Below are 25,393 nucleotides of genomic sequence, written 5' to 3'. Positions count from 1 at the left end.
GAACCTGTGTTCTCAGGCTTCACAGGCAAATGCCTTAACCGCCCGAAATTATATATATATATATATATAAAATAAAATATATATGATATATATAAAATATATATGATATATATAAGATATATAATAAATATAAAATATAAAAATAAAAATATATAGTTTAAACGAGCAGGCTAGAATTTTTACTTAAAAAAAGATATTTTATTTAAGGCGGGTGTGGTGGAGCACACCTTTAATACCAGTACTCGGGAAGCAGAGGTAGGAGCATCGCGTGAGTTCGAGGTCAGCCTGAGACTACAGAGTGAATTCCAGGTCACAGCCTGGGCTAAAGTGAAACTCTACCTTGAAAAACAACATCAACAACAAAATATATATATATATATATATTCTCTCTGCCTCCGGAGCGGTGGGATTGAAGGCTTGCGCCACCACTTCGGCTCTTACTTTTAGTTTTTAGTTGTCGGACTTGGACAGAAACGACACGGAAGGCTTATGGCCTTTGACCCCGGAAGTTCATCCTTGTGGACCTGGCGGCGGCCGCCAAGCCCGCTGCGCTTTGCGACAGTGCCGTAAAGACACGGAGCGGCGAGAGCATGGGGCTGTACGGGACGGCGGCCGCGGTGCTGGCGGGCGTAGAGAACCGCCAGGGTTCCCTCAAGGGCTTGGTGTATTCCAGCAACTTCCAGGTAGCGAGCCGGGTGCGGGCCAGGCGGGGGAGCGGGGTCGGGAGCGGGTCACGCCGCCTGCCCTTCCCCCCGCTCCCGCCGGCGGTACAGCGTGTCTCCGTCCGCCGGTTGCAGAACGTGAAGCAGCTGTACGCGCTGGTGTGCGAGACGCAGCGCTACTCCTCCGTGCTGGACGCCGTGATCGCCAGCGCCGGCCTCCTCCGCGCCGAGAAGAAGCTGCGGCCGCACCTGGCCAAGGTGAGGGGCCGCACGATGCACCGCACGCCTCTGCCTGCCGGATCGAGCTGGGACGAGGGTGCTTTAGAGGGCAAAGCGGCCGTGAACAGGACGCCTGAAAGCCAAGGGTGATGGTGGCAGTTGTCATGGAGGTTCGAGTCCGCAGCTCTGAAATTGCAGCCCATGATAAAAGTCCGGGCCTGGGAGGCTTTCAGTCCCAGATCTGCCTTCTTTTTCTGTAGTACTGGGAATTAAAGCCAGGACCTGCCTCCTACCAGGATAGTTCCTCACTGGGGGATTCTAGGCAGGAGCTCTACCACTGAGTCACACCCCCAGCCCCTCACTGGGGGATTCCAGGCAGGAGCTCTACCCCTGAGCCACGCCCCCAGCCCCTCACTGGGGGGATTCTGGGCAGGAGCTCTACCACTGAGCCACGCCCCCAGCCCCTCACTGGGGATTCTAGGCAGGAGCTCTACCCCTGAGCCACGCCCCCAGCCCCTCACTGGGGATTCTAGGCAGGAGCTCTACCCCTGAGCCACGCCCCCAGCCCCCCACTGGGAGATTCTAGGCATGGGCACTACCACTGAGTCACACCCCCAGCCCCTCACTGGGGATTCTAGGAAGGAGCTCTACCACTGAGCCACGTCCCCAGCCCCTCACTGGGGATTCTAGGCAGGAGCTCTACCACTGAGCCACACCCCCAAGCCCCTCACTGGGGGATTCTAGGCAGGAGCTCTACCACTGAGCCACAACCCCAGCGCCTCACTGGGGGATTCTAGGCAGGAGCTCTCCCACTGAGCCACACCCCAGCCCCTCACTGGGGGATTCTAGGCAGGAGCTCTACCACTGAGCCACAACCCCAGCCTTTTAAAAAATGTTTTTGAAATGCAAGGGCTTCTGTAAGTTGTACAGGCTGCCCTTAAACTTCATAGGTAGCTTATGCAGGTCTCAAACTTGTTAATCCTTACCATTTGGAGTTCCTGGATTTTAAGTGTTTCACCGCACCTGTTTCTGCCATTAATTTCTTAGGTGATCAGACAAGGAAAGTCCCTTGACATAGCCAGTTGGACAGATGGCCTGTTTAGTCCTCCCAGTTCCAACACTCTGTTAATATTGTTTTCACGCTCTGTTTTCCCTGCCTAGGTGCTAGTGTATGAATTGCTGCTGGGAAAGGGCTTTCGAGGGGGTGGGGGCCGATGGAAGGCTATGCTGAGCCGGCACCAAGCCAGGCTCAAGGCTGAGTTGGCCAGGCTCAAGGTTCATCGAGGTGTGAGCCAGAATGAGGACCTGTTGCAAGAAGGATCCAGGTCTGGCCCAGGTGAGCAGGAGGGAATGGTGGGGCTGGGAGAAGAGCGATGGCCTTCGTGCCCACAGGAGGAGCTGAGCTTCTGCCTACTGATGCTCCTCCTTAGCCTCCCAGGTGCCTCGGTATGCTCGTGTGAACACTCTCAAGACCTGCCCCGAGGATGCGATTGATTATTTCAAGAGACAAGGTTTCTCCTACCAGGGTCAGGCTTCCAGGTGAGAGCTTAGCATTCGGCCTGGGTGCTTTCATTTCCCTAGGTGCTGGGTTCCTGTGCTGTGCTGGGGAAGTAGAGGTCCCAGGGAAGAGATACTGAGGGTAGTGACTGCTTTCTTTAGTTTTTTATTTTCCCTATCTTTCTAGCAGTTTCCCATCTTCTTTCAAGGACTGTTATCTTTTCCCCTTAAACACTAATACTCCTTGATTCTCATTCTGCATTCTTCTTGTGACTCGTTTATTCTCTAATCTTTGACCTGCAGATTTTAATTTGGAGCTCTGCCACTGAGCCATGCCCCCAGCCCCTCACTGGGGGATTCTAGACAGGAGCTCTACCACTGACCCACACCCCCAGCCTATCACTGGGGGATTCTAGGCAGGAGCTCTACCACTGACTCACACCCCCAGGGATTCTAGGCAGTCACTATAGCAGTGAGTCAGACCCCTAGCCCCTCACTGGGGGATTCTATGCAGGAGCTCTACCACTGAGCCATGCTTCCCAGCCCCTCACTGGGGGCTTCTAGGAGAGAGAGAGAGGGAGAGACAGAGACAACAAACCAGAAAACCCCATGAAACAAAAAGCTAAACTTAATGGTTCTTCCCCAGCAGCCTGGAGGACTTGCGGCCTCTTAAAGGGCAGCAGTTTCTCCTGGATCCCTTGTTGCCTGAGCTGCTCGTGTTTCCTACAGGGACACATCTCCATGAGCACCCACTGTACCGTGCCGGCCACCTCATTCTGCAGGACAAGGTGGAGAGGATGGTTGGGGAAGAGAAGGGTGTGGGAGTGACTGGGTTCTTTGCTCACCCAGCTGCCTGCTCTGCTCTGTCCTACCAGGCCAGCTGCCTCCCAGCCATGCTGCTGGCTCCCCCACCAGGCTCTCATGTCATTGACGCTTGTGCCGCCCCTGGCAATAAGACCAGTCACATGGCCGCTCTTATGAAGAACCAGGGGTAAGTGGGCAGCATAGGACAGGGAAGATTGGAAGAAATAAGGCTCTTTTATTTCAGTGGGTGATCAAGGCTCCAAGCCAAGTTCCTCAGGGGTCACTAGTGTGAGGCAAGGATCCCTCAACTATGAAGCCTTTCCTTGGCTAGTTAACTGTGACAGCAATCCTGGGCTGCTTTTTGATTTGTTTTGGGGATTTCTGAGGTAGGGTCTTACTCTATCCCAGGCTGACCTGGGAATTCAGTATGTAGTCTCAGGGTGGCATCCAACTGATGGCGATCCTCCTGCCTCTTCCATGCCCACTTTGTAGCTTCTTTTTGGAGCGGGACAGTGTTGGGACGTGGACGTCAAGGCCTTGAACAGGCTAAGTATGCACTGCCGCTGAGCCACCCCTCTGCGGCCGCAGGTCCTGCCCTAGTGCAGTCTTACTGTTGCGTGGGCCAGAGCTTTGGCCTCCACGCTCCCTAACTTCTCACTGTGCTCACCTCTGCCCTCTTCCCTAGGAAGATTTTTGCCTTTGATCTGGATGCCAAGCGGCTGGCAGCCATGGCCACACTGCTGGCCCGCGCTGGGGTGTCTTGCTGCGAGTTAGCTGAGAAGGACTTCCTTGCAGTCTTGCCTTCAGACCAGCGTTACAGCCAGGTCCAGTACATCCTGCTGGATCCTTCGTGTAGTGGTTCTGGTGAGATCGGGTAGTGAGGTCATGGTCCCCACTCTCCTTGTAGCCTGCTGCTATGGTGTTAGTGGTCCTAGAACTTTGGGCAAAATGCTCTCATCTGTAAAGTGGGGGACTTCAGTATTAAATAATTTGTAATTCCAACTCTTCCCCATAGGTATGTTGAGCCGGCAGCTGGAAGAACACGGGGCAGGTACACCTAGCAAGGCGCGCTTGAGTGCCCTGGCAGGGTTCCAGCAGCGAGCTCTGTGCCACGCACTCTCTTTCCCCTCTCTGAAGCGCCTTGTCTACTCCACATGTTCCCTCTGCCAAGAGGAGAATGAAGATGTGGTCTGTGAGGCTTTGCAGCAAAGCTCAGGGGCCTTCAGGTAATGGCGCCCTGGGCCTGGGGGCTTGCAGGCTGCTTCCTCACCAGGGTCTGAACAGTCTCTCCCCCCACAGGCTGGCCCCGGTCCTACCCTTCTGGCCCCACCGAGGCCTGCACACATTTCCAGGAGCTGAACACTGCCTCCGGGCCTCCCCTGAGACCACGCTCACAGGTGGCTTCTTCATTGCTGTGTTTGAACGGGCAGAGGTGCAAAGGTAAGCCGAGAGGGAGTGGGGGCTGGTGGGGAGGTGCTAGATGACTGAGGTGGGTAAACATCTGGCCTTTCTCCCAGCTCAGCCCCCCAGACTGAAACACTGGTACCAGAAGGGACTTCTGGCCCAGCCCCAAGGAGAAAGAAGAGACGGAGAAAAGCAGCCGCCGCCGCCGATGGCACCTGCACGCCACCACACATGTAGCAGGTGCCGTGGTGGACAAAGAAGTGTGGGCCACGAGGATCTGAGGCCGAACTCTGGGCCCCGAATACTGCTGTAGGAAGTTGTCCAGGAGTCTGTCTGAAGGGGAAGGACAGAGTGGATGTCCTGGACCTCTGGTCCCTCCTTCATGGGGTTGCTCCACCAATGAGAAGAGGCACCCACATAAATAAAAGGCAGAATTGGGTCTATGACAGATCACAGTTTTTATTCGTAATGACATAAGCAAGAACAATCTCACACTCATACTAAAAATCCCAGCTAGACTCAACAGGAAGTAAGTCTGTAGTGGAAAGCTGCAGCCTCCTGCCCGTCCACTGACAGCACAGATGGACGTGCCCACACACGCAGAGGCTGCGCCAGGACTCCTCTTCAGGGGCCCTGGACCGTGGCCTGCTGTGGAGCTGAGGTAACTAGCTTGGACTAAATTGAAGGGAGGCTCTCCCTTACCTGAGGTACAGGTAGAGGCTTTGTTTCCAGACTCCCACCAAACCCCTTTCCTCAGTAGGCATCTGGGACTTGAGGTCCAACTCCTTCCCCAGTTCCACACAGCCCAGCCTGACCCATCATACAGCTCTTTGGGTGGGAGGGGCAGTCCCTGCCACAGAACATTCAACCCCTGTCACGAAGGGAAGGGGACTGGTCAAGCTACATCACGTTGTTTATAAAACAGAATTACATTTACATGTGTCCAGAAGGAGCTCTGTTCCTCAGAAGAGCTCTGGGAACACCACCGAGCTCCTGTTCACAGCATAACTTAACTACAGCTAATTCCTAGTCAACAACAGCATTTATACTTTACCACCTCAGTGAACCAAGCTTGAAGGAATTTAAAAGGCAATTTAGCTTAAATACAAAAATAAATTTATTTTGTTAAAAAATGTTTAAATATTTTTTTTCTTTTAATTTAGACACACGCATTCATACTACTTTCAAAGAAGACAGGCGTGGCAGCCAGGCTTTGGGGTCTGGGGTGAGGTTTTGGAAGGAAAGGACATGAGGGAAAAGAAAGGGCATGGTTGCTGTTTAGACTCTACAGTATGACTACAGTGTGGTCAATCTAGGTCTCCCAGCACACACTGGGTGCGCTCTCGCGCCCCTCACGAGGTAAGGTAGATGGGGAGGACCAGTGGAGGTAAGGTCGTTGCTTCCCCAGGGCCCCATCCCCTGGGCTGCCAGCCCTTAAAGTCAAAACACCAATGGAAAATTCAGGAGTCAGCACTGTGGCCGTCAAGTGGCGCCACTTTCCACATTCAATTAGCCAGGCCCAGGAGACTTTCGACATTAAGTCCGGCACTACCAACATGCCGCCACACATACAATTCAATTCTTCCTCCAAACTCGATTCAAAGAGCAACACACACGAGCATCAGACACTAGCACAGGACAAGGCTTGGAACACACAATCCTGGAGAGGCAGAGTGGCGGGCAGGTGAGGAGGCAGCTAGAAGCAGCAGAGGGCGTCCTACCTACCCTGGGACTCCTCCTGGAGCGAGGGTCTTCCCTGGCTCTACCAGGCTCAGTCTTGAGCCACCAACCTTTTGGAGGCCAGCCTGGCAGAGTGCCGGAGATGAAACATACAGACTAGGTAGGAGGCGGCGGAGCAGCGCCCACTGAGTCTCCAAGGCAAAGCAAGATTCACCGTAAATCCTGAAGGGGATCAGTGAGGGCCAGAGCAGCAAGAAATGGGGAAATAGAGCCCCTCAAGGAATCCACGGAAGAGAACCACTTCTCCCTCCAGCAGAGGTGGCTCTCAGGGCGGGGGGAGGTCACCTATGTTCTACACTAAACAAGCGCCAGGGGAGCAAGAGGACAGTATGTACAGGTGTTTCTTTAGTTCTCCAGCCTCACCGGTGCAACTGTTCAAGTCAAGGTACCAGGCTTCTGCCTTGCCTCCTGCCCTCTCCAGGGTGCCTACTTCCTCTGGAAGGGAGAAGGTCTAGGCTGCTCTGGTGGCTGCAACAGGAGACCCGGGCTGGGCTTGCTTTATAGAACTTGGAGGGGCAGCGGCTCTTGCTAGCAGGTGCTGAGGTCCAGATCCGGGCAAGGGGTGGGGACAGGCGGGGGCAGGCTACTTCTTGCGAGTGTGCTGCCTTCGGGCCTGCAGTCGCTGCCGAGCCGCTGGGGTCTTGGATCCCGCACCAATGGAAAACGAGGGAGCCGCTGACCCTGGAGAGAGCGCACGAGACCTTATTAGGGCAGCTGCTCCAGTAGAAGGTTGTCTGGCTAATGATTTAGCTCTGGGAAGTCAGACCAATGGCAGTAAAAGCTCCCAAGCTGCCCCGGGCAAGAGGAAGCCATCCAAAGGAAAATTCCCAGCAACTGAGGTCCACACGACCATTTGCGCTTGGCTTCCTCATGCTCTGGGAATGCCGAATGCCACCTGCTTGAAGAGGCTCTGAATCCTGCTGCAGTCTCTATATCCAGGTAAAGCTGCCAACAGAGTCAGCAACCTGCCACCCCCAGCTCTCTTCTCCTCTCAGACAAACAAGGGTGTCATGCTGGCAACAGAGACTGGCTGCTTACCAAAAGGCCCAACTCCAACAAAGCCTTGGGTGGGTGTTGAGGAGGCTCCAAAGGAAAGGGTGCTGCCCGTGGCACCCACTCCAGGGGTAGAGGTGCTCTGCCCAAAGGTGGGTGTGGATGTGCCTAGAAAGATGAGAGCAGAGAGCTGCGAAGGCAGGCCGGCCGCTGTCTGTCCATGCCTACTCCACCGGTGCTGGAGGAGCCGCCAGCCTGCCTGCTGTCCTTGTCCTTACCGCTGCAGTGGGACGGACCTTCCATCTTGACTAATTTTGCCATGCTTCCTCCTGTACCTCCCTTCCACCAGGTACCCCAGCTGCCCTGCACGTGACTTTCTTGCACACAGGCAACCATCTCAGGCCTTCCTTGCTCACTGATGCTGCTTCTTGACCACGTCTCTTCCTCCTTCAAAGGCTCAAACCGTTCGTTTCCCATCTGGGTCTTTTAGACAGCAGTACTAGGTAACGTAGCCCTGGGGGCCTGCGACTTCCCGCACTCCTCCTTAGTCTCCTGAACATTGGAACTACAGGACAACCCAACTCCTTTCAAATTCAGATCTCAACCTTTTAGGCTCAGTCTTGCTCCTTGTCAGGACCATCTGCCACTTCCGATCACTGCCTCTTTATCTCGCTGAGGACTTGGCCTAGCATGCCTTTTTGCATCATCCTTTAGTGACTTCATGTGTGAGAAGACTCATGATCCCACAGTGGCCCAATGGCATTTTCCTCTACCTATCGCTACTTTCAGGAAGGGCTCCAGCTCCATCCCATCCACCTGCTGTGCTCCCTCAACACTCACCAGACTAGGTTATAGCAGCCACCTCATTTCAGTCACCTCAACCTCGTAAGGTTCATGACAACTTCTCACCACAAGCCAAATCTCTTTATCTTCTCTATTACACTCCTTTTCTCAATATCCATCCTCATTCACTTTCCAAGAGCTTCTCCCCCTATTTACTGATTGCATATGTGGCCTGACTGTGTCTGTGGGTGCACATATTTGTGGTCAGAGGATCACCTCAGGGGTCATCTTCACACTGCCCTCCTCCCTTGAGACAGGGTCTCTCATTGGCCTAGAGCTCACAAACAAGGTTAGACTGGGTAGCCAATGAACCCAAGGGATGCTTATGCTCTCTGCCTCCTCAGCACTGTGGTTACAGGCTTGCGTCACCACCCTGCTTGTGAGCATCTCACACGGCCTTCTGGGCACAGGCACTAGTCTTCCTTGACGCCTGCAATGCATGGCTGTTATCTCCACACTCAGGAAGCGGAGGCAGGAGGATCAAGTGTGACCCTATCTCAAAAACTCCAAAACAATGTTGGGCGTGGTGGCGCATGCCTTTAATCCCAGCACTTAGGAGGCAGAGATAGGATGCCATGAGTTCCAGGCCAGTCTGAGACTACATAGTTAATTCTAGGTCAGCCTGGGCTAGAGTGAGACTACCTTAAACAAACAAACAAACAAAAAATCCAAAACAAGGGTTGGAAAGATGGCTCAGCAGTTAAGGCACTTGCCTGTGAAGCCTAAGGACCCACATTCGATTCTCCAGTACCCAGGGAACCAGACACAAGGTGGTACATACATCTGGATTCTGTTTGCAGTGACTAGAGGCCCTGGCTTGCCTTTTTTTTTTCTCCTCTCTCTCTCAGTCTGTCTCTCTCAAATAAATAAAACATAAATAAATAAATAAATAAAGCCAGTCGTGGCACACACCTTTAATCCCAGCACTCGGGAGGCAGAGGTAGGAGGATTGCTGTGAGTTTGAGGCCACCCTGAGAATACATTGAATTTCCAGGTCAGACTGGGCTAGAGAAACCCTACCTCAAAAAACCAAGAAACAAACAAAACAAAACACAACATATATATGTATGTATGCATGCATGTATATGAAAACATGTCCTGTCACCTGCCACTTACTTGGAAGGCAATGTTGCACATGGCCCCGCTCTTACCTCCAAACACAGGCTTGCTCTCAGGTGTGTTGGCCACGGTGAAGGCAAAGGGTGTGCTCTGACTGGGCGCGCCCAGGGCCTTCTGACTTAAGCCCCCTCCAAAGGGGGTGGCCGTGCCTGCAGTCCCACTCTGTCCAGCTCCGAAGTTGAAAGCTCCAGAGGCAGAGCTGGTACCTGGGGTAGCCACATTGAGCCCAAAGCCCCCACTACCAACGGGGGCTGCTGAGCCCCCAAAAGTGAATGGGGAGGGAGCTGAGCTGCCAAACACAGAGGTACTGGTCCCACTGCTGGTGGTCTGAGTGGTGGCTGCTCCGAAGGAGAACACGGCTGTGGTGCTGCCGAAGGCTGGCTGTGTGCTGGCCGGAGCGCCGAAGGTGGAGGCTGAGGCTTTCAGACCACCAAAAGCTGACTGTGCAGTGCTGCCAAAGCTGGAAGGGGCCGGTGACGGGGCTGCGGCCACAGAGTTACCAAAAGTGAAAGAGCTGCCAAAACTCGGGGTGAGGGCTGGCTTGGTGGTCCCTTGCTGCGACACCTCGGTGGACCCAAATGCGGGCTGAGGGCTGGCTCCTGGGTAGGGTGGGAGCGTGGGCTTGGTGCTGGAGCCAAAGGGAATGTTGAACGTGGGGGGGACTATGCTGCTGAAGGTCAGTGTGGGCTGGCTGCTGGCGGCGGCGGTGGTGGGGCTCCCAAAGCCACTAAAGCCAGCAGTGCTGCCGGTGGCTGCCTGAGCAGTGCTGAAGGAAGTGCTGCTCCCCGTGGAGGCCGGCGAGGCAGCCGGGGGCTTGCCAAACTGGAAGATGGAGGCCAGAGCTGGGGCGGAGGTGGAAGCGCCCACAGGGGCTGCTCCCCCAAAGGGGAGGGGCTGAGAGGCAGAAGTCACCGTGCTGCAGGAGGTGCTGGCCGTTGTGTTCACCCCAAAGCCAAAAGCAGGCTTTGAAGCCAAGGCTGTGGTGCTGGATGCCACTGTGGAGGTGGCTGTGGCCAGGCCAGTGAAGAGAGGACCAGATGGTGCTGCAGTGGTGGCTGGAGCAGTGGTCTGCTTCAAGGAGAAGGGTGCTGACAGGGACACTGAAGGAAGTGACCCCAGGTTACCAAAGACGGGGTTGAAAGCCAGGGCCGAGGTGCTGGCTGTGGTGGAAAGGGAACTGCTGGATGCGGCTGTGGCTGCGGCCGTCACCGAGGAGCTAGTTGGCAAGGGGCTACCACTCTCAGTTTTAGGTACAGCGTCAAAGATGGGCTTGAACATGGGAGAAGCAACAGATGGGGCAGAAATGGCAGGGGAGGAAAGGCTGGGGGACGGGCTGGTTAGCATCCCAAACAGCATGCTTGGCTTGGGGGTGGGGCAAGGGGCAGGGGGCGCTGAGACGTTGGCAGTTGGTTCAGCTTGTGGGGCTGCAGGTGACTTGGTGTCAGGGAGTGTTGCCAGGGAAGACGCAGGGGACAGCCCCAGGAAGGTGGCTGTGGGTTTGGAGTGTGAAGAAGAGGTGCCTGGCAGGGGCCCTGGTGACGATGAGACAAGGACGGCCGTGGGGCTCGGTGTCTTTGGAGGTGAGGGGGCTGCTGCTTCAACAGGGTCTGGGGAGAATGAGAAGTCACGTTAGTTCCATGGACGTGTGTGAACTTAACCTCCCATGCCCATTCACTGTCAGGGACTCAAAAGGTGTTCTCATTTCTATACCCAGAAAAGACAGAAAGATGCAACAGGGCCTATCTGTGTGATCATGAAGGGTAAGGCCCCTGAGCTCCATACAAACATGGCTTACTCATCTAACAGACATGCCACGTTCAAAAACTGGGCAATATGCCCAGTGGCAGGCCCTGACCCCAAAGGAATAGAGTCCCACCCCCCACTCCCACTTAAGGCAGTGTGGCCATGCAGAGTTCCCACCTGCCAGGGAAATCCTGGGACAGGGAAAAGAGACTCAGGCCATTCTAGGTCTAGGTGTAGGAAGCTCAGACATAGGGGGTTGCCACATTCACACGGCAGACACCTCACAAGGGAAGTGTGACTCTCACTTTACAGATGACTCAGCAAAGCTTGGAGTCAAGCAAGGGGACATCAAACCACAAGCCCAAACCCAGCTTTTGGTGTGCCAGCCTGCCCTCCTGCATCCCTGGAATGGTCACGGGGTGGGGACCTAACCTCTGGAGCATTTTCCAGCCATTCATGGCCTCATGCACCCTTCATGACAAACAAAAGCCTGTCCTCACAGGGGAGTTGGATTTGGTTGCTGAGTGCTCCTCACCTGACGAGGATGGACCAGGGGGCTCCTGCATCTTCTTTGAGCTCTCCACCAGTGGGTCAGCACTGGAAGCTGGGAGGGGGGGCGGTGAGCAAGTAGGCAAGGCGAAGGTGAAGGGCTGAGTGGTAGGCGGAGTCTCATCCACTGAATTCAAGGCAACATCTAAGGAAGGAACAGAAGATCCTGATGGAGCAATACTTTCCAGGTGCCACAGGAAGCTCTGAGCCCAGAGCACTCCTCTAAGGAAATGCATCCTTTAACCTCACTGGTCACTGGAACACAAGTTTCAGTGAAGACTCAAGCACTCAAGAAGCCATCTCAGAGTACAAAGGACAAAGAAAGCTGGGCATGGTGGCACATAGCCTGTCATCTAGCACTTGAGAGGATGAGCAAAATGATCTCCTTTGAGGCCAGCTTTGGCTAGACAAGACCATCTTCAAAAACAAACCAGTCAGTAAAGTACTTGCCACACAGACATAAAGACCTAGGTTTAAATTCCCAACACTCATGTAAAAGCTGAGCTGTTTGGTACTTGTTTGTAATTCCACTCTGGGAAGGTAGTGACAGGAGAATCTATGGGGCTTGATGTTACCTCGTCTAGCTGCATTAGTGAGCCCCAGATTCAGTGACATTTTATCTCAAAAAATAAAGTGAATTATTGGAGGAAGAATCTAATGTCAACCTGTAGCCCTCACACACATATGTACATACATAAAAAAGTTACATTTTCTAGGTTCCATGGAAAAGGTGATAACGTGCTACCTGGTGGGCAAGATGAGTCCGAGAGCTGGGTGAGAGGCAGCGCACCTACAATCTAAGACTCAGGAAGCTGAGGCAGAAGACTGGATTCTGAGGCCAGCTCCGACTACAACATGAGACTAAACCAAACTAAACCAACAAAGAAAATAAAAACAAAACACTCATCCAAGGAAACTCTCCAACAACAAAATCAAAGGAGACCGACACTTGTGGCCTCTCTGGAGCATGCCCGTGCTGTTCCTTACCAGTCTTGTCCTCTAGGACCTTGTTGAACCACTGGAGCGAGGCTTTCTTCTCCAGGTCGAGGTCTTCAGCAGTGATGGAGTAACCCAGCTCGGGGGGTGGAGGCTGACAAAGAGAACAAAGCCAGTTCAGGCTGACCAAAAGAAGGTGGAGGAACTCGCTTTTGGTCTTCTCAAATCTGCAAGAGCAGAGGGAGGTGGACAAGCCATACCAGGGTCAGCTGATCCCCTCGCCTGGAGGGCAGCAGCTGAATCTTCCGCTTTCGCGGGCCAGAGCTGCCAGGCGTGCAGGGGGAGGTCCAGGCGTTCTGCTGCTTCTTCATGGTCGTATCTACAACTGAAGACAGAAAAACACAGGCCTGCTGGTGGCTTCGTCCCTGTCCAGGAGAGGACAGTTTTGTCTGAAAAGATCCTGTCTTCTGTGGTTGGGTGGTCTGGATGGACTGTTTCTTTTGTGTGTGCAAGCATACAGGCTACAGGTCAATAAGCAGTATCTTCCTCAATGGCTTTCCACCTTACTTTTTGAGACAGGGGCTGTCAATGAACTCAGAGCTTACCTGTTCAGCCAGAGTGACTAGTCACGAAGCCCCAGGGATCCCTCTGTCTTTGCCTTACCAATTCTGGACTATAGGCATATGCCACCATGCCTAGCTTTAACATGGGTTCTGGGGATCTGAACTGAGGTCCTCATGCTTGTGTGTCAAGTTCTTTACTTAATGAGCCAACTCCCCAGCGCCTACAAGATTCTTTCTCATAGTCAAGAGGAAATCAATTAGAATTGTATCAAATGCATCTTGCTGCTCACAGATCCATTCCCACACTGAGTTCACCTCCATCCGTTTTTTTTGTTTGTTTGTTTTGTTTTGTTTTTGTTTGTTTGTTTTCCAGGTAGGGGTTTCACTCTAGTTCAGGTGGACCTGGAATTCACTATATAGTCTCAGGGTGGCCTCGAACTCATGTTGCTTCTCCTACGTCTCTGCCTCCCGAATGCTGGGATTAAAAGTGTGCACCACCACGCCCAGCTTTCATTCACATTTCTACACTGGACTTTGTTGTCTTTCTCCCTTCCCACACTGTGGTCCTCTGATGGGCTCTACACAGAGCAATGCTCAACTTGTTTTCAATATCCCTGAGCCGCACTTCCTCCACAGACACTTCAACCAGCACGCCCCTGTCCCAGCAGGGCCACATTGCTTGCTCATCTGCTTACCCTTTTCTCCTTGGGACTCCTTGTCCGTCCCCGGGGATGCTGGAGGACTGGAAGGATGGCATGGCTCCTCCTCTCTGTTGAGAATTTGAAAAAGCTGAAATGAGTTTGGAAGACACTGGTGCTGGATGGCACTTCATTCCCTCTTAATTACCTACCACTTGGCCAAAGCCCAGAATGACCGTAACTAAATAACTTGGAATGTCATGATGGCCAGTGAAAATTCTTAGAGACAAACGGAGCAGCTGATGAGAACTGCATCTTTAATCAACCCCAAAACATTAATCTTCAAAACCTTACCCACAGCCTGCCATGTCCCGGGGAGTCCTGCATCTTTGTCAAGCTCTCCAACAGCAGGTTAGTGTTAGAGGCTGGGAGCAAGGCTGGTGAGGAAGCAGGCCCCATGGCAGACAGATCAAAGTAGAAGAAAGTTGAGTAGCTGGTAGGATCAGACACAGATCTGATTCCCAAGGGTGCTGAGCTCCAGCAACTGAAATACCCAACGGCCAGCTGGGGTAAGGGACCAAGGGCTCCCCACTGACATTCTCTTCTCTGTACTACCCTCCCAGGAGCCTCTAAAATCAATGCACTAATGAGACAGCCTAACAGGAAAGCAACTTCAGTGGGTACTTAGCTGCCCTTCTAGCACTGGACTTCTTTGATTGGCGGGATCAGAGTCTCATAGAGCCTAAGAACCAAATCTGCTTCCCTCATCTCCTCCCTCTCATTTGTCCATGTGCAAATGGTGAACTGTAGGACAATGGTGTTACCTTGTTTTCTTAGCTGGTCTCTCTGGTGTTTCAGAGCGGGAGGAGGCTGGGCTGGAGAACGGGGATGAGGTGGGACCACTTCTCTTCCATAGCTGAAAGTCAGAGTGACAAGTGAGCCTATTGATGTCACCACTGTTCTGACAAAAATCCTGAAGAACATAGAGCAGCCATAACTAAACAAATTTTCTTCCAGACGTGATGGCACATGCCTTTCATTCCAGCACTGAGGAGGATGGGGAAGGAAGATCACTGGGAGTTCGAGGCCAGCCTAAGACTAAATAGTGAATTGCAAGTCAGCCTAGGCTAGAGTAAGACCTACCTAAAGAAAAAGCTGGGAGATTGTGGAGTAGAACAGAACGTTACACACTGCTGGTAGAAGCATAATGAAACACTCTTAGGAATTGTTTAGCAACATCTAAACTGTGTATGTACCTATTTTATATATATATCCAAGAAGCCCAAATAGAACTCTGAAGTGCACAATGGTGGGATGGTTAAACAGTGATTATTAATTTTGTACAGTATAAAGCAATGAAAATGAACATACTGTAACCCTCAAGATGGGTGAACCTCCCAGGTAAACTGCTGACCAAAGTCAAATGCAATAGAATGCATACATGTAAGTGCATATAAAATGAACTACACATTACACATGCTGCTAATACTCAAGAAGGGTGAAAGGAAGGTGTGCTGATGGGGAGTGGATAGGAAGGCAGGCTTTGTCTATTAAGAAAATGTTCTTGGAGTGGAGAGATGGCTTAGCAGTTAAGGCACTTTCCCACAAAGCCAAAGAATCCAGGTTTGATTCTCCAGGACCCATATAAAACACAAGAAAGCACAAGGTGAAACATGCACCTGGAGTTTTTTTTTTTTTTTTTAAACAATAGCTGGAGACCCTGACATGCCCATCCTCACCCCAAATAAATAAAAATAAAATTTAAGAGCAGGAGAGATGGCTTAGCAGTTAAGTGCTTGCCTGTGAAGACTAAGGACCTCAGTTCGAGGCTCGATCTCCCAGGATCCACGTTAGCCAGATGCAGAAGGGGGCACAAGCATCTGGAGTTCATTTGCAGTGGCTGGAGGCCCTGATGTGCCCATTCTCTCTGTCTCTGTCTTATCTGCCTCTTTCTCTCTGTACATGTCTCTCTCAAATAAACAATAAAAATAAAATTAAATTAAAAAAAAAAGAAAGAAAATGTTCTTAAATTGTGTGTAGTGGTGCTTGCCTTTAATCCCAGAACTTGGGAGGCAGAGGTAGTAGGTTCACTGTGAGTTCAAGGCTAGCCTAAAACTACTAGTGAATTCCAGGTCAGCCTGGGCTAGAGTGAGACCCTGCCTTGAAAAGCAAATAAAACAAAACAAAAATAAGGGAGCCAGGTGTGGTGGCACAAGGTAGTAACCCTACCTTTGGGAAAAAAAGGGGGGGGGGGGAGGGAGAAGAAAGCATTGTGGAATAAAACACACACACATTCAAGAGTCACTACACAGAATGCCCATTATATACAGAGCACCCACTACTGACACGCTTCACCTTCAGTTATTACAACAAGGTTTAAAGATGAGAAAGACCAGTTTACCAAAGATCCCACAGCTACAAAGTGTCACTGCCAAGACTTGAGTTCAGGCTCAATTAGCAGCAAAGCCTTCTCTCTTCTCTGCATAGTGGACACCACACTCCCCCTTTCTGAACAAGAATGACTATATCTTGTTTAAAAGAACTTACATTAATTCTAAATTGCCTATAAATCTCTTTTATGACCCAATGCAGTTCAGATTCAGTCCATTTTTTCAATGTGATTAATGACATTTACTAAACTGCTCTTTGTAAACCTGCAGCGATAGCTTACTTTCAGGTCTTTCTGTTCAGAACCACTTGTCTATGTTTCACTTGCTATTTACGGCTCTGGATCTTCTGTCAGTTTAGAGACAACCCCAGTATGACAAATAAAAGGTGGTCAGCCATCATACGCTTGTGACCTTGTGGCCACAGAGCTGCTGTTGCAGGACTGGAGAGATAGCCTAATGGTTAAGGCACTTGCCTGCCTAAGCCTAAGGACCCAGATTCGACTCCCCAGTACCCAGGTGAGCCAGATGCATAAGGGGGGCACATGTGTCTGGAGTTCGTACACAGCTGGTGGCCAGGGCACACCCATTCTATCTCTCTGTCTCATAAATAAATAAATTTAAAAAGAGAGAGCTGCTGCCACACCTGTGAGACGCCTCGGCTAGAGCTGTAGGAACTGGTGATGGCATTGCGGCTGGAGCTGGGAATGCCAACTGTGCATGTGCTTGCCAGGGAGCTCACAGAGGAGGTGCGCGATCGCTTGTTCAAGTGGTCTTCTGAGCTCTGGGAAATAAGACCTCTCTTCAGGGAGCCAGGCCTAACAACATGGATAAAGGCAATGTGTTACCAAAGGCACATTCTTCTGAGGTTTCCGCCACAGTTCTGACACTTTCTGAACAGACCTGAAGGGAACAATAATGCTCTGAATGCGTACTAATGGCCTGCCTAAATGTACCAGACAGAATCAGAAGGAAAATCCAACACTAGAACTTGAACTGTGATTCTGTTTGTTAACTAGTCTATAACATGTACACTAATCTACCGTGCGAGACAGCACACCAGCAGATGCCTGGGGCTGGGTGGGTGTGGAGGATTAGACTTCCAAGAGGCACAAAAAGGGCAAAACAAGATATTTTAAAGTTTATATATAGTTCATTGCTTTCCAGTCACATTCCTACAAAACTGTTCAGAAAAATCAGGGTTAAAAGGAACAACTATTGTTTCTCAGCCTCCAACCAAAACAGAAATCCCCCAGGCATCCTTCCTGCAGGACAGTTACTCAACTCTGCAACAGAACATTACCCCATGGTAGCTCCCAAGACAATCCACACCAGATGCAAACTAGCCCCTCTAAGACTGTCCAAATGCACCTCCTCTTCACCGACATGGAGCTGCTTCTTTCACCCTGAATGGAGCTAAACCCGCAGTCACCTTACCTCTAATGTAGAGCCCTTTATTACTGGAGGGCCACCTCTCACCTTAGCTAGCTCCTTGGTGTCCTCACTTCTCCTGAGATTGCTCTCCTCTAGGTCAGCTCCTTCAAGCTCCCTCCCTCAACACCACCTATGTTGTTTCAGATCCCCTTAACATCTTGGTGGCTTGACTGGGACAGAAGCTGAGCTTGCATGATCTTGTGTAGCACGGTACAATGAACTGTACAAAGCTTTGCGCTACAGAAAGCAGAGCTGACACTCGGCAGCCTTGTGCTGTCTTCCTCAAGCAGCATGGGGAGCACAGTAAGTTCAGGATGGCTCATCATGCTGCTCACTTAAGCACCTAAGATACCCGTAACCTTGTTGCCACATTTGAGCCTCTTTCCCTTCCATCCAGTTCTTTTCTCCAATGTATTACTTAAATTCAAATGTAGAAATTGAACATGTCTTAGTTTTGTATTACTTTTTTTTTTAAATTTGTTTTGTTTTTCAAGGTAGGGTCTCACTCTAGCCCAGGCTAACCTGGAATTCACTGTGTAGTGGCAGGGTGGCCTTGAACTCATGGTGATCCTCTGCCTCCAATGTGCTTGGATTAAAGGCATGTGCCACCACACCCAGCTTGTATTACATTTCATCTACTGCACAAGCCTTCAGGCCCTGGTAAAGGATCAACTGAAACAATGATGTCCTCAACATATTCATAATCCCTCTTAGCCTTAGCAGCTCACTCACATTAATGCCTTGTGTTCAGTTTACTGACAAGCTAATATGGCAGGTATTTTAAAAGGTTTCTCCTGACTTTAAGTATGTGAACTGGAAGGAATGACGCAAAGTGAGAAGCCAAAGGGTTAATCCACAGGACGACAGCTGGGACATGGACCGTGTCCCAGTAGCTGTTTCTTTCTGAAGGGTTCTACTTACTTAGGCACAAAAGCAGCCGGGACTCCATTGGCCACCAGGGGTTCAAATGCCGAATGTCCACTCCCACTGCTATCATGGCGCCTGTGACAAACCAAAATGTTCGCAATAGAAATCCCATGAGCTCCTCTGCCCCTTGAAGTGTTTCTCATGTTCCTGGGATCTTGAAATACCTCTACCGAGTATAAATTCCACTGTTTCAAAATACTGTACCCCTGAATGGTCAGTTTAAGAGTGCCCTGTAATAAAGGTAGTAAAAGGTGCTTCCAGAGCTTTGAACTAGTCAGGTCCATCAAAAGAGACAAGACAGGCATGGTGGTGCACACCTTTAATCCCAGCACTTGGGAGGCAAAAGCATATGGATTGCTGTGAGTTTGAGGCCAGCCTCCCCCACAAGACCCCCCACCACCACCACCAAGAGAGGGTCTCATTCTAGCCCCATGCTGACCTGGAATTCACTATGGAGTCTCAGGCCTCTTTTCTTCCTGTCTCTCAAATAAATATTCTTCAAAAATTTTTAAACATAATAAAAATATTTTTAAAATACCAAAGACAGAGCCAGGTGTGGTGACTCTCAGGAGACAAAGGTAGGAGGAGTTAGAGGCCACCCTGAGACTCCATAGTGAATTCCAGGTCAGCCTGGGCTAGAGGGAGACCTTACCTTGAAAAACAAAACAAAACAAAACAGCCATAAATTGTCTTGCTCAGAAGTCCCCTGAGTGCAAGGATTATGTCCTACTTACTGGTCACCTGGAACAGGGTCTAGCACATAGTGTGAGCTTGATAAGTATGTGTTCCTAAAAGTGTTCTTGAAACTGAAACTTAACAAAGTAACTTTAAAGGTAGGTGTTTGCTGGGCAGTTATACATGCCTGTGATCCCAGCACTGGGGAGAGGTCAAAGCAGGAGAACTGCAAGTTTGAGGCCAACCTTAGCTACATAGTAAGAACTTGTCTTAGGAAACCAGAAAAAAAGGGCTGGAGAGATGGCTCAGAGGTTAAAGGTGCTTGCATGTAAAGCCTGGTGGCCCAGGTTCAAATCCCAACTATCCATGTAAAATCCAGATGCACAAAGTGGCATATGTGTCTGGAATTCATTTGCCGTGGTATAAGGCCCTGGCATGCCCATTTCCTTTCTCTCTTTGCTTGCAAATTAACAAAAAAGGGCTGGAGAGATGGCTTAGCGGTTAAGCGCTTGCCTGTGAAGCCTAAGGACCCCGGTTCGAGGCTCGGTTCCCCAGGTCCCACGTTAGCCAGATGCACAAGGGGGCGCACGCGTCTGGAGTTCGTTTGCAGAGGCTAGAAGCCCTGGCGCGCCCATTCTCTCTCTCTCTCTCTGTCTTTCTCTCTGTGTCTGTTGCTCTCAAATAAATAAATAAAAAAAAAAAAAAAAAAGGAAAGAAAGAAAGAAAAAGAAAAAGTGAGCCAGGAATGGTGGTGCACACCTGTAATCCCAGCACTTGGAGGCAGAGATACAAGGATCGCTGTGAGTTCAAGCCCACAGAGTGAATTCCAGGTCAGCCTGGGCTAGAGTGAGACCCTACCTTGGAGGGGCAGGGGGAGACCCTAAGAGGGGAACACAGGTGAGAGTTCTCAGCTTATCTTTAGAACTTCAGTATTTCAGTATTTACATACCTTAGGAAGTACTACAATGAAAGCCAAACAAAGGGCCCATTAAGTTTGGAGTTGGCTTCTGTGCCTTCATAGACATGATCTGTATTTCAACCAATTCTCTGGATTCCACAGGGAGGCCCGTTTAGTGTTTCTGGGCCTCTTACCTTCTCTTGTTTTCCTGGCCATCTAGGAATACTGGGTCTTCTTCCTCCACAGTCCTTTTCTTCCTCTCTTTGAGGGCATTCAATACAGTCTCCTTCGCACATGGGTCAGGGGTATTATTTGATGGCGAGGACAGTGTTGAATTGATCATCTGGTCTGGCCTGTAAAGACAGGATTGTAGCAGTAAGCTATTTTACCCAGCATGCCACACACCACAGCAATAACTCACTAGAACCAGAACATAACCAACAAGCAGAAGCTTAACACCGTCCATGTGGTGGCTCCTGCCTACTAGCCTAGCACAGAGGAGGCAGAGGCAGGTAGACAGGCCACCCTGAGTGTAAAGTCAGCCAGGGCTAATGAGTTCCAGGCTAGCCTGGACTAGAGCAAGACTCTATTTCAGAGAGAGATGGAGAAATGCAGGGTTTTTTATGTGGGAGTTAGGGAACCACTCAGGTCCCCATGCTTGTGCAAGCACTTCAACTACTGAACCATTCCGCCAGCCCTTTTTTGTTGCTGTTTTGTCAAACAATTATAGAATAAAAAAGGGGAAGATGGGCATGGTGGCCCATGCCTTTAATATCAGCACTTGGTAAGCAGAAGTAGGAGGATAGCCAAGAGTTCGAGGCCACCCTGAGACTACATAGTGAATTCCTAGTCAGCCTGAGCTAGACTGATACCCTACCTTGAAAAACCAAAAAGAAAAAAAAAGGGTGGGTGGGCCTGGGAAGATGGCTCAGCAGTTAAGGGTACTTGCTTGCAAAGCCTGGCAGCCTAGCATAGGTTTAGTCCCCAAGCCACCTATTTAGACCAGGTGCAAAAACTGGTTTGAGTGTCTGGTGTTTGCAGTAGCAAGAGGCTCTGGCCCCACACCTCCTACCCCATTTGCAAACAAATAAATAAAAATTAAAATAAAGTACACAGGAGGAGAGATTAATTAGAGATACAATAATACTCACAATGGAGAATGCATTTTCTTGCTGTCTGGAGGCGCAATCCTCACAGTCACGGGGCTGCACACCATCCTAGAATTCTGAGGAGACAGCACTGCTTTCTTGTGCCCACCATTCCAGCACACTGTGGGCAGTGCCCCCAGCAAGGAATATTGGGCCTGCTGGATCGGATAGCGTCTTCGGGGTGTTATGACAAACCGATTGGATAATGTCCCACAATCCCTGTGGAGATTGGGGGAAATGTTTTGGAACCTCGAAGAACCTTAGAAAGGAATCAAGAGTATCAGCTCAAACAGGGACAGAAACACAGGTGTGTGGACATTTTTCCAGAGAGCTTCAATCTCAATCTCCCTCCTGATTGTCTTCTCTCAACCCCTTTCCCTGTTCGTCTGCAGGGTCGGGACTGAACCTGTGCATGCTAATCTAACTCTGCCACTGCAACAACCACCCAACCCTTAAGACAGAGAACACACCATTTGTACAGCAACTTTTTCTGATTCCATCCAAAGGCTCAACAGCTGTCATGGACTTGGATAATTCTGAGAGAAATTGAAAACCTTACCCATACAAATATTGTGTGTGTGTGTGTGTGTGTGTGTGTGTGTGTGTGGTGGGAACATGTGTTGTTGGGAGAAACATTTTCAATAATTTGGCTAAAGCCAAACATTAACCAGTACCCATCTCAACTAGAAACATTTATCAAGAATCTAGCTGGGCGTGGTGGCGCACGCCTTTAATCCCAGCACTCAGGAGGCAGAGGTAGGAGGATCGCCGTGAGTTCAAGGCCACCCTGAGACTCCACAGTGAATTCCAGGTCAGCCTGGGCTAGAGTGAGACCCTACCTCAAACCCCCCCCCCCAAAAAAAGAATCTAAACTGGAGCTGGGTGTGGTGGTGCATGCCTTTAATCCCTGAACTTGGGAGATAGAGGTAGGAGGGTCACCATGAGTTCAAGGCCACCCTGAGACTGCATAGTGAATTCCAGGTCAGCCTAAGCTACAGACCCTACCTTCAAAAATAAAAATAAATAAATAAACAGAAATCTAAACTGGGTATACTGAAAGACAAAAATCCTGGCATGGCATTCAGGAGGCAGGGACAGAAGGATCAGGAACTCAAAGTCACCCCTCAGCTACATAATGAGTTCAAGGGTAGCCTGGGTCACATAAGACCCTTCACAGAACTCTGGGGACAGAGGTAGGAGGATCGCTGTGAGTTCAAGGCCACCCTGAGACTACATAGTGAATTCCAGGTCAGCCTGGGCTAGAGTGAGACCCTACCCTGAAGCCCACCCCCCCCCAAAAAAAAACCCCAGCTAAATACACTATCAATGCAACTCAAAGAAAACTCCCTTTAACATCATGCAGAAGTATATTTGTGAGTTACTAAGTATTCTCCTAAATCTTGGCTTTACTAACATTCAGGCAGTTTTATTTCTATTTATTTGAGAGAGAGAGAGATACAGAAATAGGCAGGTAGACAGTGAGAATGGGAGCGCCAGCAAACAAATTCCAGATGTGTATGCCCCCTTGTGCATCTGGCTTACGTGGGTCCTGTGGAGTCAAACCTGGGTCCTTTGGCTTTGAAGGCAAGTGCCTTAACCACTAAATCATCTCTCCAGCCCTCAGGCAGTTTTTTCCCCCTCAGGCAGTTTTAATAACTGGAAGAAGAGGCTGGGAAAATGGCCCAGTAGCTAAATGCACTTGTTTGCAAAGCCTGATGGCCTGAGTTCATTTCCCCAGTAACCACATAAAGCCAGGCGCACAAAGTGGCGCATGTGTCTAGTGTTCATTTGCAGTGGCAGGAGGCCCTGGGCACTGGGGGGAGTAGGTGTGGCACCTATAATCCCAGCACTTGGGAGGCTGAGGCAGAAGGGATTTCCTACAAGTCTGAAACCAGCTTGGGCTACATAGCGGGTTCCCAGGCCAGCAAGGGCTACATTAGTGAGACCCTGTCTCAAAAACCAAAAAGTGGCATGGCTCATCCTAAATGAGGTGACAACAGGAGAATCCCGACAAACTCTACAAGAGGTCACAACCACTCAGACTACTCGGGACTGGATGTAAAAGAAAATCTCACTTTATGCCTGGCCTCAAGCCTTTGATCTCGGCATTTTTGTAGGTGGAGGCAAGAGGATCAGGAGCACAAGGCCAGCTTGAGTTACGAGACCCTGTCTGGGCCTGAGGGAGAGGCGAGCGAGGGCCTCGGTTTAAAGGCCGCAGGTGCAGGCGCGGGTAGACAAGATCATGGTGGCTCACCGGTGGGAAGGCCTCCTGGGGGATCGGAGGAGAGGAGTGGGCAGCGCGGGGTGGAAATGATGGACGCGCCGGGCAGCGGGGGCCGGCGGCGGGGAGCGGGCGGGCAGGCGGCGGCCGGTTCTGTCCCGCAGCTCCCTGGAGTCCTGCGCCGGGGCAGGCTGCGGCGGGCCGGGCTTGCCGAGGTAGCTGCCCATGAGGAGCTGTTCGGCGGGGTCAGGTCGTCCGAGGGGGGTCCGGGGCTCTAGGAGATTTCCGTTAGCTACCGACTTGGCCGGGGGCGAAGCGAGCAGTGTCCGCTGGCGCCGAGCGTCGCGAACGACCGAGGAGGTGGAGGAGGCGGCGGCGGCGCGCGGACCCCGGGGCTCGCGGCTCAGTCCCCACCAGGCCGCGGTGGCCCCCACGGCCAGCCAGGCGAGAGCTGCCGCCGCCGGCACCAGGTACAGCACGAGGCCGACAAGCGACAGGCCGAGCAGCGCCGCTCCCACTGGCCCGCCGCGGCCCCGACCCCGGCCCCGGCCCTCCCTGGCGCTCGCTATGGGCCACCGCCGCTCGCCTACTCCGGCCGCCTCGACCGCTGGAGACATCGCGGCTCCGCGCCGCGGAGAAGACTTAAATATCCCAGCGTGCACCGCGCCGCGCGACGCCGTCGGGCGCGCCGTGACGTCACCGCGTGCGCGACGCGTCAGGCGCGCCGGCTGTGAGGGTGGAAACGCTCACGCTTGGAGACTGGCGCGAGATTTCGTCTCCCTTTCGAAAAATGCCGCCAGTGTGACACCCGCTTTTCACTCTCGGGCAGTCCCGCGTGGGCTGCACAGAAGTTACATTAAAAGTTAGGCTCCGAGCCGGGCGTGAGGGCGCACGCCTTTAATCCCAGCGCTGCGGAGGCAGAGGTAGGAGGATCGTCGTGAGTTCGAAGCCGCCCTGGGACTACATAGTGAATTCCAGGCCAGCCTGGGCTAGAGCGAGACCCTACCGAAAAACAAAACAAAACAAAACCCAAAAAGTCAGGCACAAAGCCTGGCGGTGCTCGCCTGTAATCTCAACATTTGCGGGAAGGGGGCAGGGGGATCACGAGTTCGAGTTCATCCTGGGCTCGAGTGTGACCCTATCTCGAATAAACCAAATTAAAAAAAAAAAAAGAAGGTCAATCTGGGCTACAAGGAGACACTACCTCCGGGGTGTGGGGGTGGGATCTTGTTTTAAGAAAAAAAAAAAGGGCTGGAGAGATGGCTTAGCGGTTAAGCGCTTGCCTGTGAAGCCTAAGGACCCCGGTTCGAGGCTCGGTTCCCCAGGTCCCACGTTAGCCAGATGCACAAGGGGGCGCACGCGTCTGGAGTTCGTTTGCAGAGGCTGGAAGCCCTGGCGCGCCCATTCTCTCTCTCTCCCTCTATCTGTCTTTCTCTCTGTGTCTGTCGCTCTCAAATAAATAAATAAATAATTAAAAAAAAAAAAAAGCCCGGCGTGATGGCGCACGCTTTTAATCCCAGCACTCGAGCGGTAGAGATAGGAACGTCCTGAGAGCTAGGTCACCCTGAGAATACATAGTGTATTCCAGGTCAGTCTGGAACAGAGGGAGACCCTACCACGGAGGGGAAAAAAAAAGGAAGGAAAAAAAAATCAGTCAGGGCTGGAGAGAGGTCTTAGCTGTTAAGGTGCTTGCCTGCAAAGTCTAAGGATAGACATTCCATTCCTCAGGACCCACATAAACCAGATGCCCAAGGTGGCACGTGCGTCTGGAGTTCATTAAGTCAATCAACCTTATTGGTAGTGCATGACTTTCTAGCACTTGGGATGGCCATAAAGTTCAAGACCAGCCTGGGCTACAGAGTGAATTTTAGGCCAACTTAGGGAAAGACTGCTTACAAAAAAAAACAGAACAAAACAAAACAAAAAAAAAAAAAAACACAAGCCAATCAATTTGACAGTCTTAAAAAAAAATCAGTGAGAAAATAGTGTATCT

The 25,393-nt window shown here is 51.2% G+C and overlaps 2 protein-coding genes across 3 annotated transcripts; one reads left to right on the top strand and one right to left on the bottom strand.

Annotated features, from left to right (window-relative positions):
• The first annotated feature begins 574 nt into the window (after positions 1-574).
• On the top strand, positions 575-5,029 carry Nsun5 (NOP2/Sun RNA methyltransferase 5). 2 transcript variants are annotated; one of them, XM_004666189.2, is made up of 10 exons: positions 575-683; positions 798-920; positions 2,043-2,217; positions 2,312-2,420; positions 3,028-3,166; positions 3,254-3,369; positions 3,868-4,046; positions 4,198-4,408; positions 4,482-4,622; positions 4,700-5,029. In XM_004666189.2, the coding sequence occupies exons 1-10, from the start codon at positions 591-593 to the stop codon at positions 4,821-4,823; spliced, it is 1,410 nt and encodes a 469-aa protein (XP_004666246.1). In that variant the 5' UTR covers positions 575-590; the 3' UTR covers positions 4,824-5,029. The 2 variants fall into 2 exon arrangements, with proteins under 2 accessions (XP_004666246.1, XP_044998621.1); XM_045142686.1 differs by having other exon boundaries at positions 3,025-3,166.
• Pom121c (POM121 transmembrane nucleoporin C) lies at positions 5,021-24,017 on the bottom strand. The gene is made up of 13 exons (XM_004666268.2): positions 23,434-24,017; positions 21,183-21,398; positions 20,226-20,384; positions 18,453-18,533; positions 16,744-16,915; positions 14,535-14,626; positions 13,768-13,841; positions 12,770-12,894; positions 12,561-12,663; positions 11,560-11,718; positions 9,314-10,888; positions 7,365-7,487; positions 5,021-7,007 (listed from the first exon to the last, which is right to left on the bottom strand). Exons 1-13 carry the CDS (start codon positions 24,015-24,017, stop codon positions 6,910-6,912), a joined length of 3,561 nt encoding a protein of 1,186 aa, XP_004666325.2. The 3' UTR covers positions 5,021-6,909.
• Positions 24,018-25,393: the final 1,376 nt, after the last annotated feature.

Source organism: Jaculus jaculus, chromosome 2 (genome assembly GCF_020740685.1).
Source record: "Jaculus jaculus isolate mJacJac1 chromosome 2, mJacJac1.mat.Y.cur, whole genome shotgun sequence".
Lineage (NCBI taxonomy): Eukaryota > Metazoa > Chordata > Mammalia > Rodentia > Dipodidae > Jaculus > Jaculus jaculus.
This window is presented reverse-complemented; position numbering and strand designations above follow the sequence as displayed.